At 41.0% G+C, this 13349-nt stretch overlaps 1 protein-coding gene across 1 annotated transcript; it reads right to left on the reverse strand.

The window, feature by feature from the left end:
- Positions 1-1564: 1564 nt before the first annotated feature.
- LOC119136712 (pituitary adenylate cyclase-activating polypeptide type I receptor-like) lies at positions 1565-12755 on the reverse strand. Its single transcript, XM_037275401.1, has 13 exons — positions 12367-12755; positions 11250-11358; positions 7383-7490; positions 7211-7311; positions 7044-7141; positions 6828-6960; positions 6601-6754; positions 6012-6072; positions 5859-5928; positions 5693-5787; positions 3239-3368; positions 2055-2096; positions 1565-1876 (listed from the first exon to the last, which is right to left on the reverse strand). The coding sequence occupies exons 1-13, from the start codon at positions 12439-12441 to the stop codon at positions 1727-1729; spliced, it is 1326 nt and encodes a 441-aa protein (XP_037131296.1). The 5' UTR covers positions 12442-12755; the 3' UTR covers positions 1565-1726.
- Positions 12756-13349: the final 594 nt, after the last annotated feature.

Raw genomic sequence — 13349 nt, forward strand, 5'->3', positions numbered from 1 at the left:
GCAACAAAGGAAATACAGTGGAGCCTCGGTTTTCGAACACAATCCGTTCCAGAAGGCTGTTCGAGAAGTGATTCGTTCGAATTCCGAATCATATTTTCACATTACAAATAATGGAAAAGATTTTAATCTGTTCCAAGATAAAAAAAAAAGAAAAAACGCCTTTTTTAAGCATTTTTTCATTTGCGCATTTTTGTCCGATGGCGCAACTGCAGCGCACCGCTGAACGCGCAACCGTAGCGCGTCGCCGACCGCGCAACTGCACCGCGCTGGTCGCATTATTGTGACAGAGCCGTCGCTGAAATTTAGAAAATATTTTTAAAGTCCTGATGTATTTTCCAAAATTTAAGGGGACATCAGTGCGCAGGGAATTTAATTTTGTCCGATCGCGCAACTGCAGCGCGCCGGGCGCTTAGCGTCGCATTGCTTTAGGAGCGTCTTTGTGTTTTATACAGGTTTTAGGATGGCTGTACTGCTCCCACTTGCTTCCTATGGAGGCATGATTAGAGTTGATGCAATCCTCAGAGTAACGAGAACGTAATAACGAACGGAGTCAGTTGGCATGCGGGTCCTCTAGGCTCATCTTGCGAGGTTCGACAACCGAATTTCGTCCGACATCCGAAGCAAAAAAATCTCGAATTTTTTGTTCGAATACCGATTTGTTCGAGAACCGGGACGTTCGAAAACCGAGGCTCCACTGTACAATATATTTTGTATAAAATTTCATGTAAAATACAGTGACAATATGTCAGTGTGAACTGATACAAAGTGCCTAGTGATACTGTAAAGTTAAAAGAAACAACAAAAGAATTTCCTAACTTGGTTCAAAACGGACTACAAACCCCAATTTTGATGAAGTGAATGTTGAACATATGAAAAAAAATCAGTTGGAACAAAATATCTGTATGTATTCAATTGAATAGTTGTAAATGATTGGCAAATCATATTGTATTTTGGTTTTATTTACAATATACACAACATTGCAATTGGGGTTTGTATAATAAGACACTAGAGTATTATCCTAAATGCTCAGTCTAATCACAATGATGCTTTTTTTACATTTAGCAACTCACTTAGTGCAAATTAAATAACATGTTGACAAACAGGTACAACATAGAATGTAAACAGTCCAAAAAACATCAAGCCAATTACCGTATTTCCCGGACTATAAGGCGCACCGGACTATAAGGCGCACCTTCAATGAATGGCCCATTTTAAAACTTTGTCCTTATATAAGGCGCACCTGACTATAAGGCGCACCATTAATGCATCATGTCAGATTTTTAATCCAAATCAAATCATTCTCCATTTTATCTTTTTTATTTTTACGTCAGACGCAACTGCGCATTACTTTATAATCACAAAATAATGATCCATAGTCTTTTTGATTCATGATTCATAGTCTTCAGCCGGCCACTTATGATTTGTTTTATGACACTTCGGGCCAGTTTAAATTGAGGAATTTGGTCCATATATAAGGCGCACCGGACTATAAGGCGCACTGACGGCTTTTGAGAGAATTTTAGGTTTTTTGGTGCGCCTTATAGTCCGGAAAATACGGTAAATAAAATACAAAAGACTCAGATGAGTTAATCCATTAGGTTAAATTATAGGTCCAATTTAAACATAGAAGTTGGTCAAGGCTCAGTGCAGCACAGTCTAGAATCCACATTCTTGTTATGACAACCCAAAATATGGATTTAAATGTCTCTTCAGTGTTTGCTTACGGTCATACGGTGGAGATGTTACCAGTGGAAGGGAGCCGCCGAAGCCCGCCGCCGCGTGCTCCAACGCTAACCTGACTGATACTTCGTTTGGCTGATGCGGGCTGACTTTGGTTGTGACATTTCCACACCCACCTCTGCAGCTCTGCCTGCACCTGGGAAGCAAGGGAGGTTCATGCTGTACTGTATTATGAACCACAAAAACATGGCATGATTGTCAGGTCAAAGCCTGATTTCCACAAAGAAGCTATTCTGTATTTGAGATGGTCTTTGCAATGATAATTGACTGCGCGGGTGCATGCATTATGTTTCCTTGAAAATGCACTCACTTACCTCTCCATTCATGAAACAGTAAAGCAGAGCCACCACAAAGCCCTGGGGAAAAAAGTAACAGACTGGATCTTTAAAAGGGCATTCGTAACAGTTTATGTTCACATGGACAAAATTATTTTTTATTATACTCAGGTGCACTGGTTTCATGGATAATGAAAATATTGATCTTAGGATATGCACATGACGTCATAGACCGGCTGACGGTTTGTTTGGGTGGCAAAAAGCGGCGGACGCTGGGTGGTGCTAATAGGGCCAAGGCTGGATTGAGCTTTAGAGATGCGTGTACTGGGGCATTTTTTTTAGCATTTCATCGGTGGCAGATCGTGGCAGAGTTGTTACGGTGCAACTTTGACCATGGTGAAGAGTTGTTGTGCCATTGGATGTGCCTATCGCTTCCAAAAAGACGATACCAAGAAGCTGTATCAGTTCCCTGCGGACCAGACCAGAAAGGATAGCTGGGTGGCGGTGCTTCGTAGGGCGGAACATGGCCGCAACAACTCTAAGCTTTGGAAGCCAACTATCCATTCTTACATCTGCTCAGATCACTTTGTGAGAGGTACGTAATTTTGTTTTATTGACGTCAACATTCATCTGTGAGCTATGGCTCGGATATTCCCTTTTTGTTGCTGGCGGAAAAGTCGCCTTATCAGAGGACCAAGCGCTTGCTGTCCCAGCTCCTGCTACGCTTGAGCTGGTGGCGTTCTTACTTGGTTTCCACAGCGGATCAACACTAATGTTATATTTTTTCAACTTTTCAATGTATCGCTTTCTTGGTCCAACTGGACGAAATAATCACTCACGACACCCACCCAGGCCGCCATCCTCACGTATATCCACAGACGAGGCCTCCTACGAAGCAGGAATCAAGGTTCAGATCCACAGCCAGGACGAGCCGCCCTTCATTGACCAGCTGGGATTTGGCGTGGCTCCTGGTTTTCAAACTTTTGTATCATGTCAGCAGCAACTGGTACAAATCCAGTGGCAACGGATGAGGCTTTTTGCCACCCAAACAAAAATGGCCGCCCCGATCTGTGACGTCAGTGCATAGCCTCTATTTAGGACCTTTGCGTTCATGCGTCACATTTGCGGGTGGGAAAAAAAAAATTGTGGACATGCGCAGATTGTAGTAGTAGTAGAAGAAGTCGGAGCGACTTATGTGTCAACAAAACACGAGCAGGTGGTACCTGGAAGGACCCCAAGCCCAGTTCGATATAGAGCCGGGCCGCCACGCCCGTGTTCTCCGGCAGGAAGGCAAACACAGTGTAGTGCATCCCGAACAGAGGGATGAGGAAAAGCGTGGATTTAGCCAGTCTTCTGCGGAAGATAAGCATCCACATGGGAGATGACAAGACAACACCACAGCATCACACGTCATTAAAGGCATCCTTTTGTTTGAAATGTCAGGTGAGACCCAAATGCAAATTTCCAATCAGTGGATTAAATGTCACGCTATAAAGCAGCAACTCAGTTTTAGTTACAGTAGTTTACTCAGCAGGACCAGAGAACAGAGGGGTTTATTATTATTTTTCTTTATATGTTAGCATATCAACTTCTAGTTTGTTTGCAGTTCTCAAAGAAAGTAGTAACTGATGACAAAGCAAAATTTAAAACCCTTATAAAGAGTGCTTTTGCTACCAAGGTTGCTTTCTTGCCATTTGTTGGCATACCACCCGGCTAGCATGTTAGCATTTGATACATTTTGATTATGAATCTTAACAAGAATTGTGATTGAACTCAACCAACTTGTGTAAGTCTAGATTTTGTTTCGGTGTCTTAGCCTTTTCCTAAAACTGAAGAAATAAAACGAGCATGCGGTGAGTAAATTGGATAACAGGTGATTGGCTAGGGCAGTGGTGGCCAACCCGCGGCTCGCGAGCCGCGGGTTGCGGCTCTTTGGCTAGTTTCATGCGGCTCTTTTACGTTCATATCAACATTTGTGTTTATTTTTCGTGCGTATTTGCTTCGCTTGAGTTCAATATGGTATTTTGGTCAAACGCGCATGGGCGTGAGGTGAATTGGTTTTGCTGGCTTTTTAATGAATGGCGACTGTGACTACGGGGGCCCATTAGGTCCAGAAAAGCTGACAAGACGCTTGCCAAAATGGCAAGGAAAAAATGCACAGCTAAACGAATATATGACGATGAACACAGGACGTTTTTAACAGAGTTAAAGTTGTTTTTTGTTGAACCCTATGGCAAGCCATTCTGCCTGATATGTCGGACGTCATTGGCGCATTTAAAAGCTTCAAATGGTCGGCGCCACTTCAGCTCACTTCATGCCAATATCGATAAGAACTTTGCAAAAGGGACTGAATTTCGCAAGCACAAGTTTGGAGACTTTGAAAAGTCAGGCAGAAAAATAGGTACAGTTTTTCAAAAAAATTACGAAGCACTGTCACACTTGCATTGTTTCAACTGGCTTGGAACATTGCACGGGCTAAAAAGCCATACAATGAAGTGGAGTTCGTTAAAATATGCCTCAGTGACGTTATTGAAATCTTGTCTCCTGAAAACGACGAACTCAAACGAATGGTCTGTCCCGCCACACATAGTAAGTGAAAAAACTTATGTTTTTGTTTGTGGAATTTGTTGAACTGAGAGTTTGTCTGTGTGAGACAATGCACACAATGTTCATTGTTGAAAATGTAGTCTTTGGTCTGTGGTTTTAGTACTGTAGGAGTCAATTTGTCATTATCATGTTGGTGCGTGACATAATAATGTCACACAATAAATTTGGCTGAGCAGAGGGGTGAGTGCGTGTGCGTGCGCGTGCGCGTTTGTGTGCATGTGTGTGTGTGGGGGGGGGTGTTCATGTGTGCTCATGTGTATGATGTGGCTCTTTGCGATGACACAGTAAAAAATGTGGCTCTTAGTCTCTGACTGGTTGGCCACCCCTGGGCTAGGGCTTTTGCCGTGAGTCGCGGATAGCGCGCTTCCCAAATTGTGAACCAAATCCAACAACATGCAGATTTATATACATATAAACTGCATTTTTCAAAACGCCTTTTTAACAAACGTCTCCCATACTAGTAAGATTGATCTCTCGCAAGCCTAAATATATCCCACCTAATATTTGTATTACAAAGATTTTTCTGGCACCTTCTTTGAACAATCCTGGTGGGGGATAAATCTATTTCTGGCACCGTCTGCTATTTTTAACATCTTAGCATCTGAATTAATTCAGTTGAGTATTATTCAAATAAAAATGTTAGTGTAAAATATACACATCCTGTACTTAACAGTTTGGCTAATTAAAAATAATATAATATGTTGAATGTCTCAGGGGTATGAATATTATAGACACTGCATGTGCATTAGGGTCAAAAGGCATGTAGCATAACAGTCCCCAAATTTCTCAGCTAAGTCATCTTAATTAGTTCTACTAAATGGTATAAAGGTAAAGCAAAAATGCATTTGAGCATCATTTCTGAGGTTACAATGTTGGCGGAGGTTTTGCCTGGAGTCAGATATCAAAGACTTGATTTTCAAGTCAAATTCAATCAGTGTAAAGTTGAAAGAGACTTCTGTAGATGCTCGTTCGCTGCTCCAGGTTATGACTCCTGCCAGTTTAGAGCCTCTAAGTCAAAAGCAATTTTTTCCACATCAAAGACTTTCAATTTGTCATCCTCTGTGACTCACATAAAATGTCCGGTGTCATTGTTTCCGGACATGGCAGAAGATTTGAGCTTCTGGACCAGGATGCGGATCACGTTGATAAAGATGACAATGTTGACCTGTTGGATATGATGGTTATAAGGCACCTATTTTGGAATATTTAGATGTGCAACAAACACCAGCAACTCACCAGCAACGTAGCTGTTATCGGTCCTTTGATAATCCACCAAATGCCAACATTGTCCGTATCGTCCCAGCACCTAGCCACATGTAGAATAAATCATGATTTGGTTTCTTTTATTTGTTGTGACATGACTAAATGTAACAATTTTGTTTATCATACCCTCTGTCATCATAGAAGAATCTGCTCAGCACCCAAAGGATGAGAATAATGGATGGGAGGCCTGTGACAGGTAGGAAAATACGTGGAAGAATATTGTGATTACCATTGAGCCAAATAACATCATAAATATAATAGATTTTCTTAAAGTATAAATGTAAATAAAATTCAAATTAAATGAAAAATATAAAAGTTAAAAAACATATCCACTGTAAAAACAAACAGTCCACTTTTGAATTTAAAATGTAAAACTAAATAATAATATGAAAATATACACAAATTTAAATAAAATTCACATCAATTCTTTCCTATTTTTAATGGTAATATCACCACTGAACACTAGATGGCTTTTTGTCACAATGTATAATACAACTGGCCTTGCAGTAGCACTGTTGAAAAATGGTGGTCCCCCTCCAGCATAAGTCTCTAACTTGTTCTGAAAACAATGCTGATACATAGTGAATCATTCCCAACTGCGACTTTAATGAAAAAATATAGTAAGTAGTCCTCCGCTAGTTGCTTCTTCGTCCTTCAGCCCACAAGATAAGGATGGCACCTGACACCTCAATTAACACCAAACAGGCAGACTTACCCCATCCAATCAGGATGTACCACCAGAAGTACTTCCTCTGGGAGACGAAGGTGAGCGCTAGCAGGGTCTGCAGATACATGCCCTCCACCAGCAGCCAAAAGTAATTGGCCAGGATGCTGAACTGGAAGAACGCCACGGCCGATTTGCACGCCGTCTGACGGGAGCAACGGGTTGGTCCCTTTCGTTAAAGTCAACTTCTTCACACACTTAAGTGGGCGAAGGCTCACCGTGGACATGGAACAGTGGTCCAGCGTCTCGTCAGCGAACAGCACCGTGTCTTTGATGAAGACGGCGCTGGCCCTCAGGACGAACGAGGAGAACAAGTTGACGTGGATGTAGTTCCTGGTACATCGAAACTTCCTGAGAGTTCAATGTGAAGTCATTTTAGGAATGAAGAAAAGTAAAACATGAACCAAAGCTAAATCTTCTATATTTATTTTGACCTGAAAGCAGTGAACACCACTATGGCTGTTATGAGGGAGACGAGCGAGGTGGCGTAGCCCACAGTGTACACCTGTCTAAAGGTGGACAGGTAACTAGTCTGCAACCGGGAAACAAAGAACCCTTGTTAGTATCTTGTTCGATAATAATGTGCGTGATGACAACCAACCTCTGATTCCGGCCCGTTGTCGTCACTAAAAGCACAAACTTCCTGGTAGGGCGGATAAATGTCTGACCAGCCTTCTGCTGTACAGTTCCTGTAAACCAACCCTTACCATGGGAGCAAAGACAACAATGAACTCGTAAGGATCCAGTGTGACCTCTGATCATATCCAACTAACCTTGGCCACTGGATAATTGCTGAAAGATGTCAGAGCACGACACGTTGACCACCTGACCTACATCGGCTCTCAACCAGCAGCCAATCTGGTCCCACTCGGTCTGGCATCCTGGAAACAGTCAAAAAAAGCAAATAAATACATCTAAAACTTTTCCTTCATTTTTCTAACAACTTACTATTTTCTCCTGATATTGCACGAATACTGTACTTCCTCTCTACCAGTCACAAACCTCCAAATATTTTTGTCATTTGTCTTGAGTTCACCAAACAACCTGACACTTTCCATCCGACAATTCTGCTAAAAAGAGTCTTTCCTTCAGTCTCCTTTTCTACAAGAGTCACGCTAGTCTTTTGCTTCCTGTCACAAAAAGGGGGGGGGGGGGCAACCATTTTTCCACAGACTCTCTTACATAACAGTCATCACCCAGGACGAGGACCGAGGAGACAAGGTGAAGGTAAACAAGTCGGAGGAACTTAGCTCTTCAACTCCCTCACAGTCCTGGTGATAAGATGACAAAGCATACAGTCAAGTGACTAATATAGAACAATTATGGGGGAAGGGGTGGGTCAATCAAAATGCTCCTGGCTGAAGCGACAGCAAAATAAATGTCAAATGCAGGAGGAAGTAAATGCTGTAACCAGTCATGCAATAACCTGTCGTGCTCCTTCCTAAAATTGTCCTATATGATTATTTCTGTCCATTCGCATGTAAAAGTGACGTCACCTCAATGAGTGACCTGAAGCGGACGATAGTGCGCACGGAAGCCAGTCGCCTCCGAGCCTTCCTGTCACAAAGGACACGTCTGGGATGTGGAAATATTTTAGATTTAAGGTAACATTTGCTGGGTATGTGTGTATGTAAATATGTCATCTCAGTGAGGCAAAATGAATTGAACTGAACACACTAGCCACTTTTTATGATGCACTCTTTTATTGCCCCATCAAGCAGGCAATATATTCAACAGCGTGGATTGCTTTGTGTGGAACATTTCTGATACATCAACCTAGATATTTTTTTTTAATGATGACGGGGAGCTAGTCCTGGTCTTGGTGTTCCCATCCACTTTGCATGGGAATATTCACCTAGATTATGTACACATACAGTTTATTTATTCATAATAATGCTTGGCTGGACTTGAGCTGTGTGCGCTAACATGGTGTGGATATTGCTGCAATATCATATTTATTATAGTTTGTCATTCATTTGTTTTGATATGTATTATATGATGAAATATAATTCAATTAATTTACCAGTTATATATAATTGCATGTATGTGCTGTATGTATTGTGCGTGGCCAATGGGTGATTTTAAAAATATATTTAAGATATTATTACTTTCAATCAATTCCGCAGGCGTTACTAATAACAATAATAATGGCTGCATCGCATTTAAATCATTACGATGGTTCACTGGCTTACTGGGTCAGTAAAATGAAGTCGGGTGATGGTAACAAACTCATAGTATATGGGAATTATTGTGTTCTGTGAATGCACAAGGCTGCTTAGTACAATTCATTAGGAGTCAATTGCAAGCATAGGAAATAAAATAACATAAATGCTAATGACTAGCATGGGAAGATTTCCGGTTTCTTGTCCATTCTGTGTCTTCCAAATAATAATTATAAACTAAAAGTTTAGTTGTATGTTCTTTTATATCAATAAGCGGCTCTTAACACTCACATTAGTTACAAAAATCATATTGATCAATTATATTCTGAACACAATGTAGCAATACATGTAGATAAACAATATAACAATATTCACTTTCTCCTTTGCAAAAATTTACTCATATTACCGCAGCTTAGTGAGTCAGCTGTAAAACTCTTCTTTAGGTGTCTCTATAACTATATTACACTGCCTCCTAGTGGCCGCAAGGAGCAGCACAGTGTCAGAAATCATGATGTACGGTTTAGTTTTTTACATTTACCGTATTTTCCGGACTATAAGGCGCACCTAAAAACCTCACATTTTCTCAAAAGCCGACAGTGCACCTTATAGTCCAGTGCGCCCTATATATGGACCAAATTCCGGCCCGCGGGCCAAATGCGGCCTACGTCTAAATTTAAACTGCATTGTGTCATAAAATCAATCATAAGTGGCCCGCTGAAGACTATGAATCATGAATCAAAAAGACTATGGGTCATTATTTTGTGATTATAAAGTAATTTGTTGCGTCTGAAGTTGAAATAAAAAAGATAAAATGGACAATGATTTGATTTGGATTAAAAATTTGACATGATGCAACCTGGCCTGTTTACTGCAGTCACAAACACCAATATCACCCTTCTTATTCATACAACAATAACAACAATAAAACAAACTTAATACATCTAATAAAAAATTCATTCAATTTTCATAAAATTGTTAATTTGTTATTATTTTAATCTTTAACTTTTCTGGTAGTGCAATTGACAACAAATTCTCATTTGCAATATCAACCTATCTGCAAAGGATATAGTAAAGGATATAGTTACATATTTACAAGTTCATTTACAATGGTAATGGTTCGTGGAATGTCGGTGCGAATGTTCGGCCCCTATATAGGACTGTCGCAGAAAATTAATGCATTTATGGTGCGCCTTATAGTCCAGTGCACCTTATATATGGACAAAGTTTTAAAATGGGCCATTTATTGAAGGTGCTCCTTATAGTCCGGTGCGCTTTATAGTCCGGGAAATACGGTAATTGTTATTGATGTATGTTTTTATGAAGTTCAATTTTATCGATTGTTAATATGTATTATTAAAGAAAACGCATTCCAAGTGGATTCACTTTACATTATTTCCCATGGGATTGCTTTTAATTAGTGCCACTTAACAGTTTGTGTTTGACTTTGGATGTTCCAGTGTACTGTTAATGAATTGACCTTTAAAAATCAATAAGGTTCTCGCCTTGACAATTGTTCTGAGCTGCAGTTAACAAAGAAGCTAAAGCAGGTTTTATTAGTGGCTTTCCAATCAAATAGCAGTGCAGTTCATTCGCAAATTGAAGTGCTTTGAGATAGTAGAAAAATTCCCATGTGGGATTGACTTTGTGCTGGCTTTGGAAACTCAAAGTCAGACAGATTTTCATTTTTAACCGATAGTAGAAAGAAAGAAGAAGCGTATGATGTAACATTTGCCCTCATTTATCAATACCCTACATGAATTATGGAAAGATGCACGTGGTTTTACCACGGTCAACATCTTTGTTGAGGCGTAATCACAAGAGGTGATGGGGAGGAGGATGCACATGTCGCATCACCCCCCCTTCCATTTTGAGGCCAACAAACAGTGCAAAAAAAAAGAAAAAAATCACAGGAAGAAAAATGAGGAACAAGCCCAATGCCTTTCCTGCCCTTTTGTGTCTGCTTTCATAGAAATGTTGTGACACTTGAATGTCACTTTATTTAGGATTAGCCGCACTCTTTCGGAATTGCTTTGGACGCCCAGGGGAGAGCGTGCTGATGACGATGATGACTGTGGATGGCGCCATGGCAGCAGGAAGGCTCAGAGTCAAGCATTTACTCGAAAAAAAGAAACCACATGCCCATCTTAAACTTGACAGTGATTACCTCAATGATTCAGCGAATGCTTGAGACAAAATGCTGTGGTCAGATTTTTTTTGGTGACCTGGCTGCCGTGTTTGAAAGATGAAAAAATGATGACCCAAATAACACACGACAGATTTTAGCTGCACCTTTGAGAACACAAAGGCCAGCGGGATGTCGAATGCCGCATTTAGATGATTTTAGCGTCAAATCGCTCAAGTGTGTTCATTCTGTGATGAAGTGGTGCTAAAAAGCTTGTTGTGGCATCCCGACTGGGAGGGGAAAGTTGCATGTGTTTTTTTTTTTGCATGCAAAGCATCAGCAGCAAAGTCACCCACCGCCGCGCGCCGTCTGGTTCTCAACTTCTCTCCTCCTCGCCAGGCTGCAGGTCTCGCCGGCCCTCAGGTGCTGAGAAATGATGGCGCAGTCCGAGTGAATAGCGTCCACCTGAAAACATGACAAAATAGTGCCGCATACTCACACACATCACAAATGGCTGCTATTATGCTCATGGGGGAAAGAATGTGAAAAGTGACATCATCACTCTTCTTTCTTGTTGTGTCAAAAGCAATTGTTACAGTGGCAATATCCCACCTTTGTACACAATGGCGGCGCTAGAGGGTGGGCCGCAGGGGCACTGGACCCCTTCAAATATGCTTGGACCCCAGGTGACTTTGGGGCTATTTTCCAATTTTTCCTGAATTATTTTCAATATTTCCACCTGTTTCCAATAGAAAACATGTAATGATTCTCTAACAGTGTTTACTAAAGAATTTGGGTTTTTAAAAAAAAAAAAAAGAATTTGTGGACACCCTGAGATAGCTTCACCCCCCCACCCCATTGTCCCTCCAAGGAAAAACATCCTAGCTCTGACAGTGTCTGTACAAAAGGCACCTTGACTTAAATTGTCTATAATAGGTAATTATTATCCTGACCTTGGCAAACTACAATACATCTCTATTGTGACATCATCTAATTATTTGATTGCAGGATGCCGTGTACCCAGTCACGGCAATGTACTGCATTTACAGTACTTGAGTCCGTATAAAAGGCACAATCAAAATTCCGGACCTTTTGTTGACAATGACAATTGTAGTTCAAATATTTTACATGATTGTTGTGTATCCATTCTCAAGTGTATGCAAGGAACATTCTTCTGATGTCACAATTCTGCAGAATCTCTGGAAGGCTCAATAGTTGTCAAGAACCACTACAGTCAACTTCATGAACAAAATTGTCTAGTACTTTAAATATGAATTTAAGTTGTTCAATATGAAAACGATTGCAGTCATTATAAAAACTATCCAACAGTTCCCCAGCTGATTATTATTTTTGTACATGACTGGATGGAGCACTAGTTAGTGCCACCAGGCTAATGAGAAAATATCCCGTGCAGCTAAGAAATAATAATTCATCAATATTAAGTCTACAAATTAGAGATTCAATGGCACTCACCGTGGGGACACAAAGACTAAAGAAAAGCAAGAATCTCTCCTGATGTTTGGAAAATATTTCCTGATTGGGCCTCATTGTGGTGGTGATGATGGCGACAATTCCAGAAGATTTGAGTTCCGTGTGTGTGCAGCCCCGCTATGAAATATGAACTGTGTCAACCTAAAATAGATGACTGCCAGATGCAAACTTGAGTCTCTCCTCTTCACTCTCTCTTTTGCACTAGCAGCCCTCAATCTCTCTCTCTTCTTCTCTCTCTGAGAATCAGGTGGAGGCACATCTCAGGAGAGGCATATAAGACTGCACGGTCCATTTAAAGACACGACGCGCCTTCTCGCCGCTAATGGGAGGCAATCGGTCACGCGTTAATGAATGTCAGCGAGCGGCGGCGGAGGCGTGCACGTCCCGGACAAATGCGTGCGTGCGCATGAGCAAATCGGCTTGATTTGATTGGGCAGACGGCTAACTGAATTACATTCATTTAAAAAGTCTGTCTCTCTCTATGGAATCCTGCAAATGTTCCGTGATCATTAGGCCGTGGCTGTGCGTCACTTGGCTTTATTAGCGTCATTAATTTGTTGATTATGAAGTTTGTAGTTGAGAGAGGCATGTTAAGTGGATGACCCAGCTAGTTATGTAGACACCCGTCAGTGTGGTCTTACTTCCATCAAATTGAAAAAGTTTCTTGTTCAGGTTGAGGAGGCGTTTAGTTGTCATAAGTGGAAAGGCCCCCCACCGAAACACCTATTTGTGTGATGTAATGTAAGTATTGTAAGCCTAAACTACAACTTAAATCTAATAAATAAATACCGTAATTTTCGGACTATAAGTTGCACCGGAGTATAAGTCGCACCAGCCATAAAATGCCCAAAAATGTGAAAAAAAACATATATAAGTCGCTCCGGAGTATAAGTCGCATTTTGGGGGGCAATTTATTCGACAAAATCCAACACCAAGAACAGACATGAACGAGCAACAACAGGCTA

Source organism: Syngnathus acus, chromosome 17 (genome assembly GCF_901709675.1).
Source record: "Syngnathus acus chromosome 17, fSynAcu1.2, whole genome shotgun sequence".
In the NCBI taxonomy this organism is placed as follows: domain Eukaryota; kingdom Metazoa; phylum Chordata; class Actinopteri; order Syngnathiformes; family Syngnathidae; genus Syngnathus; species Syngnathus acus.

Bases quoted from the DNA above. Each gene is read 5' to 3' on its own strand.
- LOC119136712 (XM_037275401.1), bottom strand. From the start codon at position 12,441: ATGAGGCCCAATCAGGAAATATTTTCCAAACATCAGGAGAGATTCTTG. The intron at 6,755-6,827 runs GTGAGCCTTCGC...TGCTCCCGTCAG, and splicing joins ACCACTGTTCCATGTCCACG to ACGGCGTGCAAATCGGCCGT. The intron at 5,929-6,011 runs GTATGATAAACA...ACATGTGGCTAG, and splicing joins TTCTTCTATGATGACAGAGG to GTGCTGGGACGATACGGACA.